The 27,143-nt window shown below is 42.7% G+C and overlaps 1 protein-coding gene across 6 annotated transcripts in view; it reads right to left on the bottom strand.

The window, feature by feature from the left end:
- The window catches only part of znf385c (zinc finger protein 385C), a 116,082-nt gene that overhangs the window by 48,055 nt on the left and 40,884 nt on the right, over window positions 1–27,143 (bottom strand). Inside the window, exon 1 of one of the 6 annotated variants that reach the window (XM_054758371.1) lies at window positions 1,468–2,084. The exons of the other annotated variants lie outside the window; for them this stretch is intronic. Coding sequence (XP_054614346.1) covers window positions 1,468–1,477 — 10 coding nt within the window. The 5' untranslated portion in view covers window positions 1,478–2,084. Of the gene's footprint in view, window positions 1–1,467; window positions 2,085–27,143 lie in introns of those variants that run through there. 6 annotated transcript variants of the gene reach the window in all.

The following is a 27,143-nucleotide window of genomic DNA, read 5'->3' as shown; positions in this document are numbered from 1 at the left end:
GACTTCCTAATCATTTAAAAACTCTTAGCAGTTGTGTGAGTAAACACCAGGAATATGTCAGCTTACCCTCTAAGTCCGCTCATTTTCTACTAATCTCTCACAGGGTGTGGTTGTAACTCTAACCACCGCCCCCACACACAAGTAATTAGCCCTGATTGTGCCCAGGACCCCATTTAGTGCAGATTACCCTCCTGTGTACCCCCCACCCCTCCCCAACACCATCATCTCAGATCCCTCTGATAGACTAGCAAGAATGGCACCCACTCCCTAAGGGACAGGCCTGTAATCAGCCCTCCCACAGCCCGTCAAGCTCTTTGCTGCCTGGGGGGACAGCAGGGGGTGCCGACATGAAAAGACCCCCACTTATATCCTCAAAAGCAGTTATTTTCCTGCTCTATGTTCGATAGTGCAAAAAGACAACACGGCGGCTTCTACGTGACCCTGGAAACGACTTCTCAAAATCACATCATGTTTCAAACTGCACTGGACTAAATTGTGGGGGGGGGGCATGAAAGAAAGCGAGAAAGAAATAAAGAAAAACTCCCTGCACAGATAAAGGTTCTGATGGCTCGTTCACGTCAATCAGCGCTTTTACGAAAAATATCTGCAAAAACATGGCGGCCATTTGCTGGAGTCGCAGGCCCGTAGCGAGCGGCGTCTGAATTTGTCACGTTCAGACCTCGTTCGACAAAAAAAACGACTGTCTTCTAGTTGCGTCACCGATACGGAACGCAAAAATGCACAATTGTTGACAGAGGAGACAGGGTTGAGCTATAAAAAAAAAAAAAAGAGTGACACCTCACCTTGAGACAATTATGCCAAATAAAAAACATTATTGTGTAACTGAGGTCAGAATAATTAATGACATATTTGTATGTGTATTTTGACATACTTATTTTTAAAATACTTCATACTTTGAAGTCTGATTAGTTTCCATATTTGCAGATTAAAGGACAAAATAATGTTTTAAAAGTCTTTATATTTATTCTATTCTCCGCAAAATACTAATATCAGTAATTTGTGCAATTGAATTATTGATGTAAATTAAAGTAATAGTGCTATATTAATAATAGTAATATTTTTCTAATATTTTGACATGTCTTACAATAATTCTTATATTTAAAAAAAATATATATTAATGGTTTAATTGATACACAATCCATATAATAAAAACAAAAGTGTTATAGTTTTCTATTAATGGGGAAAATAGAACATTTCAACTTAAAATGGTGTTCTCCAGTTTGGAAGTGTAATCTTGTCATTGTACAGCTTTATAGTGGAGGTGCACTTTCCTTCCCTCCCAAATTGAGGACAAAGTCCCCCCCGCCCTCATGATACAACTACAATATCATATTTCTACGACTCGTTGCACTTTTATGGAGTAATTCCATGCGAATACGGCAGTGATGAGAAGTGAGTGTCTCCAGTGCGTCTACTTTTATATTTAACACAGAGCAGGGAACTCACCAATGAGCATGGTGTCTGCAGCGGCGTGTCCGTGTCACTCTAACGAGTCTTCACCCCCCCCTCCCGCCGACGGCGAGCACAAGCACAGGTGCAAAAAAACAAATAAAATAAACCTCCAAACGCGCCTGAATTGTCTCTGCACAGACAACTCGTCCTCCACCGGTGCTGCTGTATCCGTGCCTCCCGCCCTCCTCCTTTTCTTGCTATTTGGTGTCCAATCCCCCGGAATTGTGTTATCCTCAGTTGAAATCCCTCCCGGTGCCGCTGCTCGTCTCGGCCTGAAGGAGGCGAGGAATGAAGCTACAGAGAGGACGCGAGCGGAACAGCCTGGTCCTCCTCCTCCTCCCCACTCTCTCTCCAGCTCTCTCTCTCTATCAGCTGACAGATGACAACATTATGTCTCCAATATATGCCAGCTAACATTAACATTTAGCATCACTTTCACCGAGTTGTTTACTGCTTAGGTCAGGAATTTTAGCTGTGTTTCTATCGTCAAATGTGATTAAGGAGACCAAAATAACTAACTGGCATCCCTTCTGTATCGGAAGGGTACTTAAAGAGTCCCTCCACACACAATGGTCCCATCCATTCAACCATGGTGATGGAAATATGAAGAAAAACAAAAACCAATTCCGTACTGTGCCACTTCCGAGCCCAACAAAATGCGGTCTATTGATTGGCAGAAAAAAAATGGGAATGGCTTGGGAGAGACAACGGTCACTTTCACGACTGGAAGAAGAAAACAAAAAAAGCAAGACCAAAGATGTCCTCTGTTGTTTACTGTGTAGCCTTCCTCTGCGTTATTGACTTTAAATGCGTCTCAGAGGTGCCACAATACTGTACTGGAAGTGTGTTAGACTTGATGCTGGAACTGAGTCAGTTTAAAAGTGCTTTTCGTAAGCCCGACTGGAAACATGCAGTTTTGTGTGTGTTTGTAGCTTTTATGCTAATGAGCTGTGAGAGTGTGTGTCTCCAAGAAGCGCGCTACTTTTTACATATACTCTGTAACTCTGCACTTGTCAATTGTAATAGATGCCATATATCACATAGAACACAACATAACATGACATGACACTTTGCTTAAAAATATTATATATTGTTTGTAACTATGTTCTACATTGTTCAATTTCTGAAAGTGAACGGTAAAACCGCAAAAGTTACATTAATGGGTCATGGCGCCGGCCAGCTCGCAGCTCAGCCTCATTTCTGGAAGTGACACCATAGTGGTGACACCTCTCAGCTAAAGCAAACAAAACAGGCAAACGAACAAAAGCTTCTCGAGGTAGATCGTCGATCTGGTTCAGTATAATTTTCATCAAAATAGTCATGCTGCTGGATGTTCACAGTAGATGTTCTGAGTGATACTGTAAGTTTGATGTCTTTTCCAAAAGAGGAAGGTTTAAGACAAGACACCTTGAATTCTGTTCTTTGCAGTGATCATTTCACTGATGACTGCTTCGAAGGCACACCCTTACAGGAAGCATTTGGATTGAAAGTACGATATAAATGCTTTTGGAAAAAGAATGCTATTCCGCCGGCACACAGGAAAAAAACCAAAACAGGAAAGAATGACCGCTGCGTCAAAGTTACCTCAGAGCAGAGTAAGTCATGTCTTGTTGACATAATGTCTTCTAAACACAATTCCACAATAGCGACAAGCTTGCAAAGCATTATACATGTTATATAAACATCTTTTCACAGCAATATGTTCACTGTAGGCAGTGAACATTTAGCCACATATACAATCAAAGAGGCTATAAAAACCCTTTACGCTCATTAGGAAGCCAATTTAAAACAATAACGAAGGATAAGCAACTCCAGAGTAATCTACACTTACCCTTCTGTGTTTTGAAGGTGACCAATCTTCATCTCCATGTCTTAAGGCTTAAATCCACGTTCTGCAAGTTCTCTATTTCATCTCCAAATGTTTCTGCCTCCTCAAAAACTAATAACACATCGCGTGTGGCGGAGTCTGGGGATTCGAACAGCCCGGAGACACTGCGTGAAATTCGGCTGAAACTTGGCTTTGGAGCTCAGACTTTGCTGCAAACAGTGCAGCAAAATGATGAAGGACACATACAAAAATGTGTTCATGCAGACTGATTTGGTGTGAGAAGGCAAATAGACATGGAAGCATTGTTTTCATTATGTCTGACGCGGAAGATCAGCTTTCACAGCTTTTCGATTGTCTTGTTTTCAGCTATTTTATGTCTTCATGCATCACACCATGCACACTCACACAATTGGAGCAAATCATTCAACGACATGCACCGTTATTCGCTATAATTTCCTTATCATTTTCAGCTTATGCCGGCACCCCATCCGCCCCTCGTCAGTTACTGCAACGGCCTCTAGGTGACGTGGTTGAAATGCAGCAATTCGCTGAAGAAAATCACAACAATCAAACTTAAAGCTCCCACATCTGCAGCTGACTGTAGTTGGAAGAGCTCCAGACTCCAGGCATTTAAAGATATAGAGAACGCCTGTTTTTTTGTTTTTGTTTTACAAAATGGTAAAGTGGGCTCATCTAGTTCGTTCAAAACATGTCCATGAAAAAGTAGCTTTTTCTTTCATGGCGTCACGAAAAGACGCAAATTCAAAAGCGAGTGCGTGAGCGCTTCTTCTTTCACAAGTGGAGCAAAAAGCGAGGGAGGTGAAAGATTTTTCTCACGTTTGGTGCTCACAAACAGGCTCTAGGGACACATATCACTATTAAAAAGTTGTTTTTGAATAACAGGCAATGAACAGGTAAGCAAAAAGAGGCATGTTAGGAGCTGTGAAAACATGTGGGAATAAGTTCCAACCTTCATTGACATCAAGGCGGCGTCTTTGTGTGCACGCGTGACAGGTGTCGGCATGCAGGAAGAGTGAAGAAGAGCGATGATTCCCTGCTCCTCCTTAATGTCCCTTCTCGTCCATGCATCATCATCATCATCATCATCAAATTCAAGGCTTGAGAGTTGTTTGATTTCTGCTTGTTCAAATGGTGTGCGTAAGTGTTTGAAAGCTGTGGTGATGAAGAGCCTCGCTGCAATGCTGAGCTGTCCTGGAGCGATGCCAGTGCATGGAGGGTGCTATCAGGGACTTAATTACAGCATTAAATAGCTCCCTTTCCGCCTCTCCACTGGTTCGCTTCCTCTTCCACTGCAGCAGCACCCTGCTTTGTCTTCTCAAAAGCGTGCATCCTTGTAATTCTGGCGCTGGCCTCCTCGACTCTTGTATGGCTTTTTGGCTTTTTCCTCGTCCGTTTCAGCAGGAATGCATCTTGACTGTTCATATGGCGATATAAGAGGTCCTCGGTCTACATACAGTATGAGTTCAAGTTCCGATCCCATGGCGGTGATGTAAGACAAGTTTTAGTGTAGGTTGTAACTTACACCTGATTTATAGCAAAATTAACAGCTAAATCACTGACACTGTACACAGAAGACGTGAATAACAAAACAGCAACAAAAACAACTCCTCACTTTTAACCCTGTGGTTGGCTTGCAGACTGAAAGGGGCGTTGCAAAAGAAGAGACAGGCTTATTGAGAGGAGGAAGTCTAACTAACTAGTTAAAACATATTGCTGCAGTACTCCTCCTGTTGCAGTCCTCTTCCTTTAAACCCAAGATTAATTTACAAGCTAGAAAGATGGCGATGACACAGGAGACACGGCAGGGCGGCACAGAGGAGATTGATTGACAATGGGCTATAGCCCATAAAGGGCCAGGCTCGCCGCCCCTATTACGCTGTAATAAAAAGAAAGAGAAGCACTAAAAAAATTCGGCGAAACGGCGAATCCGCGAAATGTGAACCGCGATAAAGCGAGGGACTCTGTACTTTATTTATGGGAGTGCGTCGTAATCACAAAAATCCATTACCCAAATCGCCTGTCCTGCCTATGACAGCCCTATGTTGACTGAGCCAAACTTTTGGTAGCTCCCTTGTGGCTTGCCATAGCCTAGCCCATAACACCCAGGCCCTTTTCACCAATATAACGCACCGAAGCGCAGCGACTGATTATGTTTGTGACCATGCGGCTCGAGCGAGTCACAAGAGTAATAAAGTGAAAATCCAATCATCTGCTGGTCGCCTCATTTCATGGCTGCCTTCCACATGAGAAACAACGCTTGTTAGGTCAGCTCAGCAGAGCAAATAAACTCTGCTGCGAGCCATGATTGTTCAGACTGAGGGTATTTAGCAGGTTGCGCACAGTGGAGTAGCTATGGTGATGAGCGATGAGTGGAGAAGGTCAAACTGTCAGGCTCGAGTCAAGTCTGGTAAAATAGTGTTGGCTTCTCACAGCTTTATTAGATCCTGGAGGTTCCTGCCATGGGATAGTAAATCTACTCATGGCTGACCATCAGTTCCTCGAGAAGACAGTGTGATCACAGACCACGTTTTCCCTTTGTATGCATTTGCCAGGTGTATTTTTAGAACAGAATGTAAGTCTATTCTTGTTCCATGTTTAAAAGGAATACAAAAGTTGATGTTAGAAACTGACGGCTGCCAAACTGCTACCGCAGGAATAAACACGACAACAACAAGACAAAAAGCCTCATTTCTCACCAAGCCATATGGTACAGTTGGGGACGCATTTTTCACAGTTTGTATTAACATTGTCACGTGAAATCCTACTTAAACAACACGTTTTTGCTAGCGTACCGGTAGCAGTAGTACAGTATGGTCAGCTTGTGCAGGTGCAGCAAGACACACTGCTGTCCACTGATTGGTCAACAGAGAATTTTGCGATTTGAGTAATGCTGGAAACGCAAGGATTTACTTATCCATACCTGCCTGAATCATTTAAAAGTTTGTTTGCCATATTTGGTCACTTGCACGGTTCGATGTCATTTTTTCCATATGACTGTAAATGACATTGGTGGCGCCCCCTATGGGTTGTGTTCAACATGCTTTGGAAGACATGTTAGCATACATGCAGTACAGATATCCTAAAAGTTTGATAATCATTAGACCTTATGGACAATTAGGTGCTAAGTCCTACAAAGATGTTGGGCTTGATGGCGGCCATGTTTTTCAACCCTTCTTGCTCAAATTTGACATACATGTGCTTGTCAGTCCTCTAAAGGTACATACAGTACCAAATTTTGTGATGATTAGGCTAAACACTGTAAAGTAACAGTGGGTGCTTTGTCGAGTCAATCCGACTTATGGGGCGCAAATTCTGGGGACACTGTATGGTGCATTTGTCCGAAAATAATAGCACAGGCAACATAGTAGGACAAATGTTCATCCTTTTGTGTGCAACGGTTATGGAGCAGAAGAGTTAGCTTACGCAAAAACACAAAAATACAAATACAAATTCATACAGTCATGTTTTTAAAAAAAAGAGGGTTGTCGTGGAGTGTGGTATAAGCCGCAAACCATTGCATTAACAATGATTGTGCGAAGATGCTAATAAACTGAGCGTATTTTATCTATATACTGTATAAGCACACAAAGTCATCCACTGTAAGCAGACAATAGCTAACATTTGACTTGGTTTCAGCTGGAATGATGTTGCCGTGGTGTCAGCAGCAGGGTGCTTAGAGAGCTGCGCAACAAAGTGACAGCGAGGTTACCAGACCTGCAGGAGAACGTGTGAAATATGGTGACATCTTTTCATCAGCGCCTTCTCTACAAAGTCGCAAAACCGCCGCCCCGTTCCCACTATTCCCCTCACGTATGCCAGCTGGTCATTAACAAAACAGCAACAAAACCCTCCAGAAAGTCTCGCCTGGTGCTAGCGGATCAATAGCTGCCACATTGCGACTCTTTGCTCTGCAATATGCAACAGACGTGCAAGAGTGTGAGGAGACTAATCTGTGTTTGATGCGCTGTAAAAAGTTTGTCAGCAGAAGTCGCAATCCATGCAAAGATAAGAAGTTTCTAGCAGGTTTGCAAACGTGATACAAACCAGGTATGGGCTTTTATTCAACCATCACTGATTAATCTTTGCAGCCTATTTACGGAGCAAGCTACTGGGGCCTGAATTAATCCACTATGGCAGGGCTGTCTAAACTCTCTATACAGAAAAATGGTAGGATGCCACGTTGATATTCGTCACCTTTTTGTTGATGAACCACGCTGAAACCACTCCAATGTACAATGCATAGCAGATAATGACACCATGTGTCATAAAAGCAAGAAAACAAAAGTTTAGTTAAAATTAAACAAACTTATTGTTGTTATATGGCAAATAACAAACTGTAACAACTACTGTAATTTTTCGGTCTATAAGCTGCAACTTTTTTCACACGCTTTTAACCCTGCAGCTTAAACAATGATGCAGCTAATTTATGGCAAAAAAGAACAACAGTTCCCATGATGCTCAGAGTGCAGAGTCAGGAAGTAGTGATTTACAGTGGTGAAGTGGATGGTAATATCACGTTTGGAAGTCTTATGCAGCAATCATGTTTGGATCTGACAAACGTTAAGTAAGTTTGATCATGAATAGAATTACTACAGCTTCTGCTTGGACTGTGGCAGAAAAAAAGCATCTCACGTGTCATCGAAGCCAACGAGTGAAGCCGGGAACACCAAGTGTAGGTAGGATTGCAAGGTTTCTATTTGTACTTTATTTATCCCACAGCGTGGAAATTCACTTGTTACAGCAGCAAGCAAGATACGCAAGTAAAGAATACAGTGTAAAGAATACACATTGACTACAACATGGTTCAGGTGGTGCAGGTGTTGTAGAGCCTGACAGCGGTCGGTATGAAGGACCTGCGGAACCTCTCCTTCTTACACCGTGGGTGTAACAGTCTGCTGCTGAAGGAGCTGCTAAGGGAAACAACAGTGTCATGTAGCGGGTGAGAGGTGTTGTTCATGATGGATGTCAGCTTAGCCAACATCCTTCTCTCCCCCACTTCCTCCACGGAGTCCAGAGGACCGTCCAGGACAGAGCTCGCTCTCCTGATCAGCCTCTTGATCCTGCTCCTGTCCCTGTCCGTGCTGCCCCCTCTCCAGCAGCTCACAGCATAGAAGATGGCTGAGGCCGCCACAGAGTCATAAAAGGTCTTGTGTGTCTTTCTGTGTAAATATCCCATGTTACAACGTGGACACCTGCAGTTATAGACAAGTGCGGCCTACATATGCACAACATTTTTTTTCTCTTTAAATTTGGTGGGTGCGGCTTACATTCAGTGCTCAATAGTCTAGAATTTGTGGTAAATACTCCTTTTTTCATGCATAATAAATATTTAAAACACCCAATATTTTGTAGATCCATCTTGCATAACTAGTTTTTCTGTTCAGGAATGCAAGTACAGTAATTCAATTGAATTTATTTTTTCTCATTTGAACACGAAAAACATTATACTAGTGTATTAATTACCAACTACCGGCAGGGGGTGGTGGTCGAATACATACAGTACTATGCTATGCTAACTTCCTTTTTTTTCAATTTAGCCCTAAAATGTCTTTATAATGTTTTGCGGTCTTTAATTCTATTCTTATTCTATTATGTCGCGGGCCACAAAAGGCCCCCAAGCTGCACTTTGGGCACCCCTACAATATGGCCACCATTGCTTCAGTTGGTCATGATCCCATCTAAATACCACAGCATTAAAAGTGACAGGCTCATTTAGGAGCATGGGCCGTTCTGAGCTGATCCTCGTTTCGCCTCGTCGACAGGCTGCCAACCCGACTAGGCAATGATTGACAGCAGTTTAGAAGGCCAATAAACATCTTCTTTGACGCTTTTTGTCAAAGTAAACTGTGGACGTCTTTGGACGTCTCCTCCAAACAACGTTGTTGTTGAAAGTGAGAAAGTACACATTTTGGGCTCGTCAGCATATTTTCTCTCTGTTCCCCACCACAATAAACAAACAAACAAATGAATCGAAAAGCGGCGAAAGAGTGTGACAGCTAGACGGCAACCCTGACTATAAGCAACTAACTAAGTGACTGGAAGACTGACAGCCGCTTGGACGAGCGCTGAGTGGGTCGAATGCACACGGCCAAACAAAACTGAAGGCTAGACGGACACTAATGGGAGACAGATGCCCTACCCTGGAGAGGCACCTGAAGGCAACACTTAAAACGTGTTTTTGTTGGGTAAGTCTCTGAAAACAACCTTGTGTTACTGACAGTTAAAATAGACCAAAAAAAAATCAATTTACCAGATACAGTGGCCTGGGGACAATTATTTACTCAACTGCAGCGAGTTCCAAGCATGTAATGCATTTTTATTATGGTATTAAATAAGATTATACTTTAAATAATTTTTCCACAAATAAGTAATTTGCATTTTATGAATCTGAATTTTGCATTGCATCACAGGCTTGGTTGCTTTATTTCTTAGCATTTTTCAAGTCCAATCTGAAATGGTAAGCAGCTTTTAAGCGTAATTCTTCGCCTACTGGAGGAACTCTTCGGGTACTGGAGGGTACGTGGGAGTTTGTCCAACCGGTCTACATGTGCTTTGTAGACTTGGAAATTTGTGGGGCATTTGTCCCCTGTGGGGGGTGCTCCGGGAGTACGTGATTGGTTGCGCGCTACTATGTGCCATTCGGTCCTCGTACAACCGGTGCAGGAGCCTGGTTCGCATTGGCAGCAGTTAAGTCGAGCCTGCGCAGCCAAGGAGTCGAGGGAGTCCAGTTTGGGGTCCTTAGGATCTCGTCTCTGCTATTCGCAGACAATGTGGTCCTGATGGCCTCATCAGGCTGTGACCTTCAGCGTTTACTGGGGCGGTTTGCAGCTGAGTGTGAGGTTTCTGGGATGAGACTCAGCACCTCCAAATCCAAGGCCATGGTTCTCAGTCTGAAAAGGGTGGATTGCATTATAATGCAGTTTCCTTCGTCGGGTGGCTGGACTCACCCGAAGAGATAGGGTGAGCAGCTTGGTCATGCGGGAGGGGCTCAGAGTGGAGCCGCTGCTCCTTCACATTGAGAGGAGCCAGATGCTTGTTAAGGTTTCCTGGGCATGCCCAGTGGAGCGAAGGCCCCGGGGCAGACCTAGGACACGCTGGAGGGATAACGTCTCACAGCTGGTCTAGGAAAGCCTTGGTGTCCTCCCGGTGGAACAGGAAGAGGTGACCAGAGACTGGGAAGTCTGGACCCGGATAAGCGGAAGAAAATGGAATGGAATGATTCATCGTTGATATTGTGGACATGTCCCTGTATCAAAAGTGCCCCAAGGCTCTGCACTCGGGCCTCTGCTCATGTTAATCAATGTGATTATCATGATTAAAAATGCAAAATAGTTCTAAAATGTTAGATAACACTGTTGTTCTGTAGGATATTTTTGATGTTCAGCCAGTTATAAAGCGCTTCCATTCATACCTTTATACCGCAATTACATTCTGACTCTTGCAATCCATCATCTTATATAAATGTTGCACGGATAAGCTGTTAATGAAGGAATTTTGGGAATTTCGTCCTAATGTATTACCAAGCTGGATTTAAAAATAAAATAAATAAACGTCACTCAAGCAAATAAGTGAAATGATTCATGGGCTGGCTGGCGGGCTGGCTTCATGTGCACACGACATAATGTGTTGATGTAGTGAGACTTCCCCTTGTTTACATAAGAGCCCAAATGTGGTGGGTGAGCGCAGCTGACAGTGGCAAGCAAGAAGTCAACTGTTCCAAATATAAACCCGGACTAGAGGAGGAATCTTGAATGAATGGAAATACAGGGTATTCCAGACATTAGTCACATCCTTGCCTCCACATTTAACATGCAATGGGAACAGAAAAGGATCTTCTCAAATATGTTCCCACAAAGTTGGAAGCAAACTATTGTCCAAAATGTCTTGCTAAGATGAAGAATTGAGAACTAAGGATTCTAGCCCCCCCACTAATTGACTGACTAATGGATTAAGAGGCGTGTGCCCATACTTTAAAGCATACACTGTAGTGTATGTTTCTTGTAAGAAAAAATGAGAAGTTATATTTCAAGAAAAGGCAAGATGCAGCCTTTGCCTATTTTTGCTGTTGTTTTATGTTACAATTTTTCAAGTATTTCAACTTTCTTCATAAATAATCTTTGCAAAAAGATAATCAAAGCAAATAATCTTTGCTTGTTGTCCAAGACATCAGCGCTTGTTGTCCAAGACATCAGCGATCTGGATACATCTTAAAGATCATATTACTATGACAATAAGGATGATGGAGGAAACACCCTACAAGACAGACCAATGCAACGAGAAGGACTACATTCCATAGCAATAACCTTGATGTAGTTAATAAAAAGAACTCTTGTATACAAACCCAGCGTCACTCGCAGTGCAATACCGAAGAGGATGTGGATATCAACAGGAGAGAAAGGACAGGATAAATAGAAAGGAAAAGGAGGCAAAAAGGGGATTTTTTTTTTTTTTTTAAATTGTGTACCTGTATACTGTATATGTGTATATGTGCATACTTGTGTAGGTGCAGATGTAAGTGTATATATGTATGTGCGTGTTTGTATGTACACACATGTATGTATTAGCAACTGATGTGCTACGAAGAACGGGTAGGATTAAATAAGCTCTGCTTCTTCCTACTCCTTTTCGGACATATGCATGTTCGAAATAAATTAAACCAAACCAAACCAAAAAAAATGTTCTCCTTGTATTATTATAACTTTATTCCCTTAATGTTCAAACTTTTTCCCCAACCTAATTTTCCAAATTTATAACTTCATTTTGTTTTGTTTGTCTCTCATAATATTATGACTTTTAAAAAATAACATCTTTTTTCTGCAATATTTTAGTTCTATATTACTAAAATGACATTACTTTTCCTCATAATATTATGAGTTTATTCTCGTGAAAATGCTGATTTTATCTCGCTGCAGTTGGATATTTTTCTCTTATTATTTTGACTTTATTGATTTTTCAATTTCTGCTGTTGTTGTTTTTTTGAAATTGTCCTACTATTTCAATGTTCTTCTTGTAAATTGTCTTCTCATAATTATGACTTTATTCCGATAATATGTTGACTTTAGTCTGCTGTCATTATAACTTTTCCACAACCTAATTTTCCAAAAATTACAACTTTATTTTTTGTTTTTTTGCTTCTCATAATATTATGATTTTTTAAATATTTGTTTAATATTTCAACTTCATGCTACTAAAATGACGTTATTTTCCCTCGTAATATTACAACATTATTCTCATAAAACTATGACTTTTTCTCAGTAGATTCCACATTTTTCCTCTTAATATTTTGATTTTATTCTTGTAAAATTACAGCCAATTTTTCCATTTTTGCAGCTGTTTATTTTTATTTTTTATTTTCTTGTTAAATTACTTTTAAAATGTGCCTCTGGCCAATAAAAAAACAGCCAAAAATCAGCCCCTGGCCTGCACTTTGGACACCCATGGTATAGGACTATATCATATAGAGGTGTAGGACTGGGCCAATGTAAACAGAAATTTCAGGCTGTGTTGTGGAAATGTGACAGCGTCTGACAGGCGTCACGGTGGGCCAAGAACATCTGCAAAAGGGTCTCAGAATGTCAAAGGCTATAAGGTTTGGGTCTGGGAAGAAAGCCACGAGCGAGCGGTATCTGCCTGATCTACACCATTCCCAGCCACACGTTAATCTCAGCATGGATTCGGAGACAGCAAAAAGAGAATAAAAAGACCCCTCCATGCAACCTTTTATCAGAAGGTCAAGAAAGAATTATCATCAAATCATAAAAATATCCACCAAGAAAATGTATTTCAAATGTCATTGTATAAAAATCATATCATTAAAGATGCATGGAAACGTTTTACCGTCCTTGATGTAAACAAACGGAGGGTTTTTTTCCCTCCATCCACGCTAACCTCTGCACAGGTCACATGGGTGCTGTGGGCGGCTTTCGCATCCCGTTGTTTCCCGCGGCCGGCTGTCAGGGTGGATGAGGGCGCCGCGCCGGTTTTAACGCTGACGAGCTGAGACAGCTCCGCTCTGACCGGGAGGGGGTCTAGTGGACCGAGCTAAATCTGCCACCGCATGCAAACACATGTGCACAAATATACAAGGGGGGAGTGCATGTATGCGCGTGTATGCATGCGTAACTGTGTCACTTCAGCACTAATAGGAGAAGGCTTTAGGTTGTTCTTCTTCAACGTCACACTGTATTTGTTGTAATAAGTACATTTGTACTCAGTGGCACCATATTTATTTCCATTTTCCATATTTGGACTCTCTTGCAGTGCTGCAAGATTGGATTTTTTGTTTTCAGTGAATCACATACACAGTCAAACACTATGGTGCTTGCCCTGCGCAGGGTCACGCCATCCCAGCTGACTCTAGGCGAGGGGAGGGGTTTGTACCCATATTTGCATGCTGTTTAGCACAAGAACAAAGGACCCAAAATATCAGTAGCCGGGTTTCCCAAACATTTTCAGCTCAAGACCCTTATTGGAACCAAATTTGCTTCCGCAGTACCACTTATGAATGTTGCTAAAGGGGCCCTTGAGTGCTTGCCAGAGAATGACCACTCTCAACACGACAACGGCAGGAATGGAAAGAGAAAAGACACCATAAAACCTAAACTGGAATCAAATTAGGTTCCTCCGTACCACTTTTTAGCCACCACCTACCTACGATATGAAAAGGGTAGGGCTAGAAACATGCCGTCCCATGATTGGTTGCCAGAGAATTGCCACTCCCATGCAACAACACAGGGAAAAGGAAAACATAAAACGCAACCTGGAACCAAATTTGGTTTCGCTCCAAAACTCAAATCTACAAAAATATATCATGTATTCCAGAAATATTGGCGTTACCATTTACATGAATGCGAATTTATTCCAACAAACATACATTAAAACATTGACAAGCAATACAATAGCTTGTAGTATTTGCTAAACTAGGTAAGGCTGCAGTAAACACGGGGAAAGGCCTTTTCTGTGCCAAGTGCACACAGAAAGGTCCATGCTGGGATGACTTTGGTGTGGAACACCGAGCCAGATGGACAAAAGTTGCAAAGATACACAAGAAGACCGTTTTTGCCGCAAACGCCATATTTTCCTCCATTTGGACTTCCTGTGGCCATAAAGATCCATCATTGTACAGTGGTGATGTTGCGTATGAAAGCATGAAGACAGTGAAGTCTCAGGGCAGACACATGACTGGACAGATGCCGCCTATACAGGCCACAAAAAGAGCCCAGCAAAGCGAAGAGCAGCGGGCGTCGTGAAGACAAGCATTGACAAACGCTTTGACAGCAGCCGGCGAGCAGCGCAAGAGTCTGACAGACACATGAGATGGAATAATGGATAGAAGCGGTGACAGCGAGTCAATGCGGAGGCGAGACAATAGACAGATCCACAACTTCTGTCACACCAGCGAGGCTGAGAGGAGGCTTTTTTTCTATTGTTGAAACTTTTTGATAAATGAACGAGTCGGCCCGCCCTCGCAGGGCTCCATTATGGATAGATTCAGGATCTTTTTGGTCACCGCCGAGAGGTTCAATTATTCACTGATATGGATTATTGATTGGGAGGCTGGGAGAGACAAATGGAAAGATGTCCACTCCGACATGAGGACAAAAAACATTCTGGCTTGGCTTGCATTGCGAAAGGTCACTCATAGAAAAAGGATGTCCTGTCATAGAGAGGATCTTTGACTAGCGTTTTTACAGTAAGCCCTTAAAAACAGCAAAGCGCTCCTGTCATATAGAGGATCTTTGACTAGCGTTTTTGGAGTAGGTCCTTAAAAACAGCAAAGCACTCCTGTCATATAGAGGATCTTTGACTAGCGTTTTTGTAGCGGATTCCTATAAAAAAAAAACAGCAAAGCACTCCTGTCATATGGTGCATCTTGAAAAGTGTTTTTGCAGTAGGTATTTCAAAACAGCAGAGCACTCCTGTCATATCGAGGGTCTTTGACCAACATTTTTGCAGTAACTCCTTAAAAGCAGTACAATGCTCCTTTGATTAGCGCTTTTGCAACAGATTCCTAAAAACAGCACAGCACTTCTGTCATATAGAGGATCTTTGCTGGTGTTTTTACAGTAGATCCTTTAAAACAGCACTCCTGTTATGTAGAGGATCGTTAACTAGTATTTTTGCAGAAGGTCCTTAAAAACAGCAGAGCGCTCCTGTCATATAGAGGATGTTTGACTAGCGTTTTTGCAGCAGATTCATAAAAAAAAAAAACAGCAGAGCACTCCTTTCATATGGTGCATCTTTGACAAGGGTTTTTGCAGTAGGTACTTCAAAACAGCAGAGCGCTCCTGTTATGTAGAGGATCTTTAACTAGCCTTTTTGCAGAAGGTCCTTAAAAACAGCAGAGCGCTCCTGTCATATAGAGGATGTTTGACTAGCGTTTTTGCAGCAAATTCCTAAAAACAGCAGTGCTCCTCTCATTAAGAGGATCTTTGACTACTATTTTTGCAGTAGGTGCTTAAAAACAGCAGCTCGCTCCTGTCATATACAGGATCTTTGACTAGTGTTTTTGCAGTAAGTCCTTAAAAACAGCACTCCTGTCATAGAGAGGATCTTTGACTAGCGTTTTTGCAGTAATCAAGCAATTCAAGCATGACTTATATTAAAAGATGAACATATGTCAAAAGCAAACGTGATTGGCTGCATCTTCTCCATCCCCGCTTCAGCTCAGAGCGTGAAATGACGGCACGCTAACCAGAGCGTCTGATTAATCCGCTCGGTCGGAAATGAAGCCGCTGAGCAGCAGAAGAGACGCTGCAGCCTGACATGTGCCTACTCTCGACGGGGGGCAGAGAGAGGATGCAAAGAATTAAAAAAAAAAAAGCATCTTTTCGGTGAAAAGTCTCCAATGATTTTGTTTGGTTTTAAGCAGAGAGGATGTGATGATGGTTGTGTCACGACATGAAGCCTCACAATAGCATCATCTTTGGAGCAGCGGGAAGTCCAGCCCCTTGATGAAGGCTCCACACTGGGATGAAGATTAGGGAGGCAGCGCAGGGAGAAGAGACAGAGGATGACTGACAGCCACTTTATTTACTCTTCTCAGCCGCTCTTCTCTGCTCACCACTCAGATGCTTGACTTTTCTCACGTTATGTGTCTCGCCTGGAACTCAGTCTTTGCTCAATGCTGCAGTCGCTCAGGGGGGCTTGTTGTCCTGTGAGATTCCAATGTTATCACCAGCAATTGCGTCTGTCCATACTATGTCTTAAGCATCTAAATAATATCCACATTTGTCTCCCAGACATTTCAGAGGCTCAGATTCTTGCAGCTCTTCATAGATTTTTCACAGGGTTCCTTCGTGCGTCAAATAGACCACAATTGCCCACACGATGATTAGTCATAGTAAATAACTCAAACAGCATAGTTGTACATTACAATTCATCCCACCAGACACCATCTGGATTACTTCTCATGCATTTCATGTGGATGAAAACGCAATTAGACTGTGGGTCTGCTACCTAGTGGTGAAGGTGGCAAACTACACTCGCAACTCTTGCTCCAAAGAGAAGATGTCCAGTGTAACCGCTAACAAATTCCTACTTTAAATGTTATGAAGCTGTTACCGTTACCAACAGTGAAATGTAGGGACAATGAAATGAAACAATGAAATGAAGCAACAATCTGGCTGTCCCTTCAGTTCCTACACTACACTTCACTACTCAGGAAGCTAAATAGCCAGTCAACAAGTTGTGGTTGCGCTCTCTCTCAGGAAAACACTGCCCCCTAGCCTTTTGGCAGAGGATTTCAAGTCACAAGCTCAGCCCTCAGCCTTAATCTCATGAAACATCTCTGAAAACTAGTAACTTAAGTATTTGAACGTATTTCGCCCAGCACTCAAATTTTAAGATTTTACTATTTGCAGACGATGTAGTTGTGTTTTTCTCGGCTGAAAGCTTCTTTTACACAGAAAACCCGCAAAATGACCACGTCTGAGCCCTAACAATACAGTAGATCAAGCATGATGATGCCTTTCCCTTTCACACAGAACCCAGCAAAGGCAGAATATTGCCGAAACTGTGTGTGTGTGTGTGTGTGTGTGTGTGTGTGTGTGTGTGTGTAGGGGTGTGTGTGTGTGTGCTGTTATGCAACAAAATCCGCATTCATGTTAGCTATGTCATTGGACAGCATCAAAATAACAGAGCAGTGAGCGTCCAGTGTGAAAGTTGACACCCCTGTCCCACCATTCCCATATTCACCATTTACATCAGGGGTGCCCAAACTTTTTTGACCCATAGCCGCTTATTCAAAAATCAAAGGATGCCACGGCCATTTTCAGCTTTTTAATTTCGTTAACAGGCTAAAACCAATCCAAGGAGTATTTCAAGAAATAAACAATTCAACTTTGTGTTATTGGTGACAAAATGTAATATTAGTACTTATATTAGTACTTTTGGTACTTAGTAACATTTTGCTGTTGTTTTTTTTTTAGTTTTCTTGTTTCATAGGCCAATAAAAAAACAAGCTGCGAGCCGTAAATGGCTCCCGGGCCACACTTTGGACACCAATGATTTATCCAGACTCCGTTACTCCAAAGGTGGAATATTGGCGGCATGGCATGGTTCTCACATTCTGTGTCAATGAATGTGTCAGGAAAAAAGGTGGAAAAATCCAATTTTTTCCAGGCTGCTGTGCAAAACCATAGAAATAGCCACCTTGGTGGTTTTTATAATACTAGATGTCCACACAATGAAGAGTTATGCTGCCAAGGGGAAAAAAGAAAATGTATTTTCAGCACTCCAGCCCCGCATCAACTGCTGAGTCGCGGTTAAATAAAGTCGCAATTGCCTCACAAAGTAACAATAAAGCCACGATTGCTTCACAGAAGTACAGAAGATACACAATCCCCAGCCTGGAATATCAGCGTGTATAATCGTCTCAAATGTACGGCGGCTTAAAAACAAATGTGAGTTACTAACCCGTAGATTAACGAGATGAGGAAAAAGCAAACACTTTAATTACCTTGAAAAGATTCAGGGCATTGAACTGTTGCGATCGATGCAAGGAATACAAAGACCTGCATGAATGAGAATATTCCCAGGTACCTTGAAAAGATTACAGTCGCTACTGTTGGTCTGTCTAAAAACACATGAAGCTACAGAACGTGAAGGCCATCGTGGGATGCTGCATGAAGAGAAGCACCTGCTCCTCCTTACCTGGCTGAGGGGAGCTGTCTATTAACTGGCGCAGTAAGGGTGGCGTGTGATGAATTTGGACGAACATGTAATATTCATGATGCACGGCAGGGACCTTGACTTGACCTTCAATCTATCGGCCGGGATAATGGAGTTTGATTTACTCCGTACTTCAGTCGCCATTACAAATGTTCGTCCTTGCGGCGGCCACATGGTCTGAAAGAGAAGGCTTATAATTGGAAAAGTAGAATAGGAAACCATTTAGAGTGTGTGTGTGTTAAAATGACATCCACACACACAAACATAGACTCTCTTATGTATGAAAAAGGGCCTTAGTGGCTAATCCAGGCTAGCTCCAGCGGGCCTATAGGGGGTCGCTCTAATCCTGTTATCAGGCCCAGCAGATGCTGTTGACAGAACAATAAGCGGGGGGCCAATACGGCAGCGCAGCCCCAGAGGAGGTCATGAGCCAAACTCATTGCGGCGGAGGGCGGGAGATGACTGGACCGAGTCTCTCGCTCTCTCTCTCTGACACACACACACACACACACACACACACACACACACACACACACTCATTGGGTCCCTGCTATGCAAATCCCACTTTGCTTTGTGGAGCGCAGTCACAGTGTGGCGAGTGCGTCTAAAGCTGGGGGGGCTGACCTCAGGAATGCTAAAAAATAATAGACAGCCCCAGACACACTAAACACACACACACACACACACACACACACACACACACACACACGTTACAATGCTTCATGCCAGAGCTTCAAACAACCTCTCCGCACTATAACAATGACATCCAGAAATATATATGTAATTAGCGCTTTGGACTATCAAGTCATCCATGACATCTGTGGAACTCAGGAGCTCTAAAAATAAACAAGCAGGGCAAAGAGAAATGATGGAGATGTCAATTATGAAAAGACGCATGTATTTTTAAACATAATTACCTAACCTAAGACAAAGCTTCCAGCTCTGATTCAACTAACCCTTTAAAGCAGGGGTGTCCACAGTGCGGCCCTCGGACCATTTTTGGCCCTCGACATGTTCTTAAGCTAAAATGAATTCATTTGTAATGGATACTGTCTATTATTAAATATTACACTAATTTGCTTTGTCAGCTATAAGACAAAGTTAAGATGTGGATGTTTTGTTCTGACAGTTAAGCATATCTTGAGCTAAATCGGATTGTTTTTTTTAGCATGCACAAATCATTCTTCCAGTGGCTACATTCTAAAAAAAAAAAAAAAAAAGAAAGAAATGGGTGCAGAAGCTCATTTTGCACTGAACCATAAGGAGGAAGTTGAAAATAATACAACACAATGACGACAAAAACAGCAAAAATGACGTCTCTAAACAGCAAACTTGTTGAGACTGAATAAAGTCGTACAGTCCAATATACCTCAAGGTGCTATTAATCCACAAACAGTTCCACACAATGGATGAAATTTGTAACAATCGATTAATCAGCTATTACTGTATGGCCATCCCTAGCAAAAACAATAAAACACACAGTTAACCTTAAGCTCCCCTATTATGCACAATTTCATTTTTGATGTGCCCATTACGTCAATCGTGATAGCGTAGCATCGTACGTGTTACCTCCTTTGTTCCTCCGCGGCAAAGATTAAGTGGTGAAGATGCCACACACATATATCATCTTTCATCTTTATTATTCCAATTATGGATAAAGTAACTTGGCTTTATATCTATTACAAATGTTCACTTGTAGCGGCCAGCAATGTAGAAAAAAAGTCAATTATTTAATACTGTAGCTCTGAACTCCACTATAGAACTGTGTGTTTTCCACACTTTTGCTATTATTTTAGGATTAATTGGAAAACGTGCCCATTGCTGACACCTTTTTAATATGTTGCCTTGACTTCGGCTGCATTGTCTTTTGCATAATCATGTTCATTTCTTGCATATCTGTAATGTTTCATCGCAAATGCTAACTGGATGTGATACATGAACTGTGTGTATAATGAGCGCTACGTAGCGCTACGTTGACTGACAAACTACTACTACTAGGAATTTCAGTGTGTGTCATTATCTTAATTACCGTATTAAATTGAATTGTAAATTAATGAACGATATCAACTCTTTTGATGACCTGTAAACATTAAAAATACATACATACATTTTAGAAATGTATGTATGTTATATTTTTTGATGTTTTTATAGTAAGCGGTAGATGGCTTATATATGCACAATGTACATAAATACTCTAAATAGATATATATTCTCTATGTTTATAGTAGGAGGTGGATCTTTGGGACTTGGTCATATTAAAAGTAGCTTGCAGGCTGAAAAATGTGTGCACCCCTGCTCCAACAATAATGAGCACCAAATATGAAAATCTCCCTCACCTGTCACATTTCACTTTTGAAATTACCATGCAAGTGTAAAAAGAAATGAAGCACCATTAATGGCAAAAGGTAGAAACAAGTCTGTAAAAATGTACAGGAAATGAACAGGTGACACAAATATTCATGAGGTGATGTTTGCACTCCATGTACTGATGGCGGGGGTCGGTGGGGCTCTCCTCGCCTCCTCCATGACTTTCTGGTTTGCGTCCCAGTCGAACTAAATCCCGTTAAAAAGGCTTTCATCTCACTGCGCTTCATTACTGGCATAAATGCAGCGGCTCACCACGGAGAGGAGCGGGGATTAGACGACATGAGCTCATCGCTTTCCAACCACTGTGGTGTGTTTTTTAATGGAGACACTCCGGGTAAACTGCCCCTCTTGGATTATGTGAACAGTGGTGAAAGTGTCACGGCATGGGCTCTTTAAACATGGCATCAGGTAAGGCTAGCATCCTTGGCAAATGCTCCCAGGAAAAGAGAGGCCAAGTCAACAAGTGACGTTGGACAGTAAGCGGAGAGCTCGGCGTGCCGTGTATGATTGGATGCAACGGGTCACAGGATTTCAGAGGCAATTTATGAATGCTTATTTTAAGCAGAGCCTGAGCCGGGGCTAATCTTTACTGCTCGCCTGAATGAGGGTGCTGATTAAAAGCTAATTATACGCTACAAATTTGGCCTCGGGTGCAGACTCTGCTGATTTGACACGGCTTGGACTGTGGCCTGGGTGAATGCCTGTGGGCTTCGGCTCCACATCGTCAACGGCGAGAGTGTCTCTCCTCAAAAAAAAGGAACAAGATGTCAGTCTCACCCGCATGAAGGAAGATAGAAGATTAGTAGCCATTAACCAGGAGCAAGTGACACATTTAGTATTATGTACACCTCCACCAAGTTTAGCTACAATGACCCTACACAAGACGTCGGCCATATTTACATAAGCCGGCAAGGAGGAATTCTGTTAATACCTCTGTCGTTGTCTTTGTCAGCTGTTAATGCGGTTTTACGTATCATCTACAGTCAAACCTTTTTGGAGTTTTCATATGATTTGGTTTTTGACGACAACTTTCGCCATAAATAAGCCACGGTTGTCCTACAACATTGCACGTGAGAGCTTTACCCTTTGGTATGTTGATAGCATCGCTTGTTCATTCAGCCATCTTGGATCATGCACCTAACAACAAATCCCGTAAGTTTACATTTTTTTTTCCAAAATATGTAATCATGCTGGTTTTTGGTTGAATTATTATTATTATTATTATATTTTTAGTAAAATGTAAATTTTTTTGCCTAAGTTCAGTATTTTCAAGCATAAAATGGCTAAATGAAGGAAAATAAAAATATAAGGCATCCAGAAGACTCATTCAAAGACGTGATGATATGTAGTATTCTACACTGGTCACTAGGTGTCAGTAATGAGACAATCGTCATCGCAAGATGTACTGTACAGAACAGGAAGTAAAAAAAAACCCTTTCCCAATGCTAACATGTGTGAATCTACAGTATATTATGTCTTAAATGATTTATTTTCTCTTATTACGGTATGTCTACTATATTGGGTAATACGATGTAAAGGTGACTGTGGGGGTGTTACTTCATGTCTATAGGGCTCTAATAATGTTAAAAACCATATTTAGAAGGCTGTAAACAGATTTTCTATGTGCTATGAAAATATTCCATTTACAATAAGGAATCCTACTTTGTGGAAATTCGCTTATCACGGTCCAGTCTGGAAGCCAATTAACCACGATAAAGGAGTTGTCGACATCTGCGGGTTGTCAGGGTAAGTGGGTTCCACTGTAATATCCATGTTATGACCTTCGTCTATCCTCATCTAAGCTCTCCCAGGACGCTTTTGTCCTCCGCAGCCGCCAATCAGGACTTTGAGGAGGCCTCCAACATCTCTCGGGATTTGAAAATCAAGTGGATCCTTCACGGCCTGTTAGCGTCTTGTCGTTGACATCATTACTCCTCCGGCATGGCAACGCTGGACGCCAGTAAACCCACTCCCTCCTCCCCTCCCTCCTCCAGCAGGAGCGCAACAACACAGAGAGAAAACAACATGTCTCACAGCCAATCGCCTCCTGGCCGCCGTGCAGTCGTTTGCTATTTACGTCTCGGGCCGTGACACAGCCTGCTTTCGCCCAACTGCTTATTTGCGTGCCGCCGCCGGTGCTAGAAAGTGTGGCAATAAAGCCGTGAAAGCGCACCGCCACAGATGTATTGGTTTTATTTATGAGCGGGGAGACTGATCCTTATGGAGGTCAACAAGTACTTGACTTTCAAGCAGCACTGTGGGTGAATATCGCCGCGCGTTGACGTCCCGCAGTCGACTCGTCCCGCAGGTAGCGGTGGGGGGATTTACAAGCCAGTGTGTCCGTGTTGCGCGTCGACACTTTCAAATTCTTTCGGGAGACAAAAAAAGAAGAAGCCCTGCAGGTGCTGGAGCGTCTTGTCCACGACAAGCGGGAGGACGGATCTACACGCTCGCCCTCGTGTCAAGGACGCGACCCCTCACAGCTCCATCACACCTGGTGGCAAAGTGGAGCTGACAACACCAACCTTCCCACACCTCCTTCTCTCCTTCCTTCCTTTCTTCCTTGCCTGTCTTTATTACCTGTGGCAGCTCGAGGCAGTGGGCCGGAAAATTCCCATCCAGAAACAAACCAGCATCTGCATATTACGCCCCCCCTTCACATCTGCCACGAGCGAATAAATTAATACATGAATAACAATGAAAATCATCTCACTAAATGGCGACGTGTGTGTGTGTGTGTGCGTGTATGTGTTGTGTATGTGGTGGAGTTGTCTCTTTGGGCTACAGTCAAGAGAGTTTATTTGCATAAAAACTCAAAGAAGTGGCGTTGCAAAAATGCGTAGATATTTCTTTTACTTCTATATGACTAAGGCAGCAGTGTCCAAAGTGCGGCCCAGGGGCCATTTGTGGAGAAAGCAACAGAAAAGTGAGGAAAAAGTCATCATTTTATGAAATTGTAATATGATGGAATTGTGATATTGTAATATGTGAAAAAAATAATGTAAAAAATAATGTAATTTTAGAAGCATAACGTTGAACTATTAAATGGAAAAGACATCTTTTAAAATTATCGGAAGCAAACCGAGCACAGTTGCAATTTTTGGAAAATTACGTTGGACAATACTTACATATTAAATTCTAAAAATGACAAAATATTACCAGAATAAAGTCAAAATATTATAGGAAAAATATAAAAAATAAAATAAAAGTTTTATTCATCCATCCATTTTCTATGCCGCTTATCCTAATTAGGGTTGCGGGGCTATGCTGGAGCCTATCCCAGCTGACTTCGGGCGTGAGGCCGGGTACACCCTAGAGTGTTCGCCGGCCAATCGCACGTATAGACAAACAATCATTCACACTCACATATGGACAATTTAGAGTCGCCAATCAACCTAGCATGCATGTTTTTGGAATGTGAGAGGAACCCGGAGAAAACCCACACACGCACGGGAAGAACACGCACATGCAAACTCCACACAGAGATGCCCAAGCGGAGATTGGAACCCAGGTCTTCCCAATCTCCTGACTGTGTAATTCATGTTTGTGACATTAAAACAATGATACAAAGAAGCTGCTCTATTTGCTTTTCTGTTTTACTTACTTTATACGAATGCATCACGGGCAATTATGCAAATTCAACAATTACATCATCCCCCCCGCAACCCAACACCACCACAAATAGACTGCAGCGTCCGACATGGTGGAAACAAGGCCTCAGAACGCCACGGCATTATAGCTCGTCGATTGCTTTTGCTTGACTTTTCCTCTGCAAAATTCTGTCCAGTAGGTTGAGAAAAGTCACTTAAGCGCGCTTTTTTTTTTTTTTGGAAAGAGATTGAATCTGTCGGCGCCGCTATTAAAACCACACTGAAGATGTGTTATTACACACGAGAGCCGTAGTGTGTAAGTAAAGGCCAATGGATGTGAGCGTGTGCGTGTGTGTGTTTATGTTGCACAAATATCTACATTTATGTGCACCCGGGGAGCACTGATGCAGCCTTTAATGGGCCCCGAGCCACCGAGTTTACATCTGTTTTCACTAAAGCGGCCCTTTGCAGCTCGGTGTACACAAAGACTCTCTACATGCACTTGACATGTAAAGCACAATGCTCTACACCCCCAAGAAGAAGAGGCTGTGCTGTCTGGAGTTGGACATGTGGACAGGCTTGCTCCCCTCCTGGCGACTCCATCTGCCTTGTTCGACTACTTTAAGGTCCTCCATCAGCCAACCTTTTCCCCCTCTCCGTGCTGCATCGCCGTGTCTGGATTGTAATAAGTCACTCTGGTGTAATTTTGCCCCTCTGAGGGTCAGTAATGATAGAGCTGAGAGGAGGACTGGAGGTGAAGGCGAGATGAGGGTGAGGTGAAGGGAGGGGTGGTGCTTATCATTGATGAGAGAACATTTCACAGACCTTTTAACAGCACACCACTTGGGCAAGAAGGTAAAAATGTGCAGAAAAATAGCTTTCTTGGTTCTGCATCAAACTTTCACCTGCGATTAGGGGTGTAATGGTACGCCATAATCACGGTGAACAGTGTGAAATGTCATACTTTAGTCAATTACAAGTTCCTTATTGGCTGAAGTGCAGCATTAATAGTTGCAGCTTGTAGCGCCGTTCCACGTCTCTCCTTTGGGTGAGAAATACGATTGAATTCAAGCAATAACTCATGGCAAAACGGGAAGGTGGTGTCTGTGTGGCGTCTCTCTGCGATACAGTCTTTGGGAACACTCGCATCAAGAATCACATCTTCATTGAAGGTAAAAGGAACCTTAAATGTTCATTTATCCCTTTCGTTCATATTTTATATGTATTTATATGCATTTTGAATTGTTTTCTGTATTTAAAAGTATCATTGTACAACTATAAAAATGTGTTTTGTGTTAACGTTTTTGGCTTTCTGGAACAGATTAATGGGGTTTACATTATTTCTTATGGGAAACATTTATTCGGTTAGCCTCTGTTTCGGTTAGAATTGGACCTTCTGGAAAGAATGAATGATGCTACCCAAGCCTCCACTGTACATGCAAAAAAAAAAAAAAAAAATTCTTATAAAGGGTGACTGTCACAAATTATGACATGGAAATGACAAACATTGTGTGACTTTAGTGACATTTGACCCTGGTCAGGACTTGAGCATCAGAGTGAGAGGTCACCAAAGTGCTGAAATACAGAATGATATTTCCTGACATTTAGCTAACTAGCACAGCATTCAATTCATGTACCCCTGGACGCGGTAGCAACGCTCCAGATGAGCTGATGGTGGGATCTGCTTGCTCGGCCTTCTCCGCTAGACAAAAAACACCCACCAAGCCCATCTAAATTTCATAGCAATGCACCCGTTTCTCCCTGTGGCATTGCGAGCCCCTCGCCCCTACGTGTTTCTCGCATCAGTGGGCCCTGCGCGCCGACCTGGCGTGGCCGCCGACCTTTTCCCAGAGTTTGAACCGCCGTCACGGAGAGGGCGCCCCCCCGGGGCAGAGCGAGGAGGAGGAGCGGAGGAGAGGAGCGAGGGAGTGGGTGCAGAGTGCAGGACTCTGCAGCCATATTGCATTTATTTCGAAGCCGTGTCAGGAAAGACAAAGCATGTTTGTGTGCATGTCCTGCTTGCTGAGCTATTTATGCATACAGTGATGACCGCGTGCAAAATGACATCAAATCACCATCTCCAGGAAAAACATGAACGGCAGCAAGAGGAGAAGATGTGAAATGACGGCAAAAACACCTCACACATCCCCCTGGAGTTCAAAGGCTTTTGGTGGGGGGGTGGGGGCGTATGCGAGAAGTCATTTCACCCCGCCGAGGAGAAAATAGGAAAATGGCAAGGCGGCACAAAAATAAAACACAGATGCGCGAATGCATTCATGCAGAAAATCCTTGCCTTTAATCCAATTGGTCACGCTTTATTAAAGCGGCGCTGCAGCAGAGATGGCATCAGACAGGGGCCGTGATGACGAGTGCTCATATAACACGCATGGGGAAAAAAAATGTGCACACATCAGAGAGTGGGGGAAAAATTAGATATGGAGGACCATGAAAAAAATGCAAATTCCTTCTCCTCCTCCTCCTCTTCCTCTTTTCATTTTTGGTCTGGCAGAATACGCGGATGTGGATCCCGACGAGGCGAGGAAAAGGATGTACACAAAAAGAAACAACCACACACACACTTTATGGATCCTGAGGCGACCCTGCTGGGTCATATCAGGCCTCTTCCTCCATCTACACCTTTCCATCACACACACAACATGTGAACAAGTGTGTCTTATTGCTACGCCGACGTT

Source organism: Dunckerocampus dactyliophorus, chromosome 18 (genome assembly GCF_027744805.1).
Source record: "Dunckerocampus dactyliophorus isolate RoL2022-P2 chromosome 18, RoL_Ddac_1.1, whole genome shotgun sequence".
NCBI lineage: Eukaryota > Metazoa > Chordata > Actinopteri > Syngnathiformes > Syngnathidae > Dunckerocampus > Dunckerocampus dactyliophorus.
The sequence above is the reverse complement of the archived record's forward strand: the minus strand, read 5'-3'. Positions and strand labels throughout refer to the sequence as shown.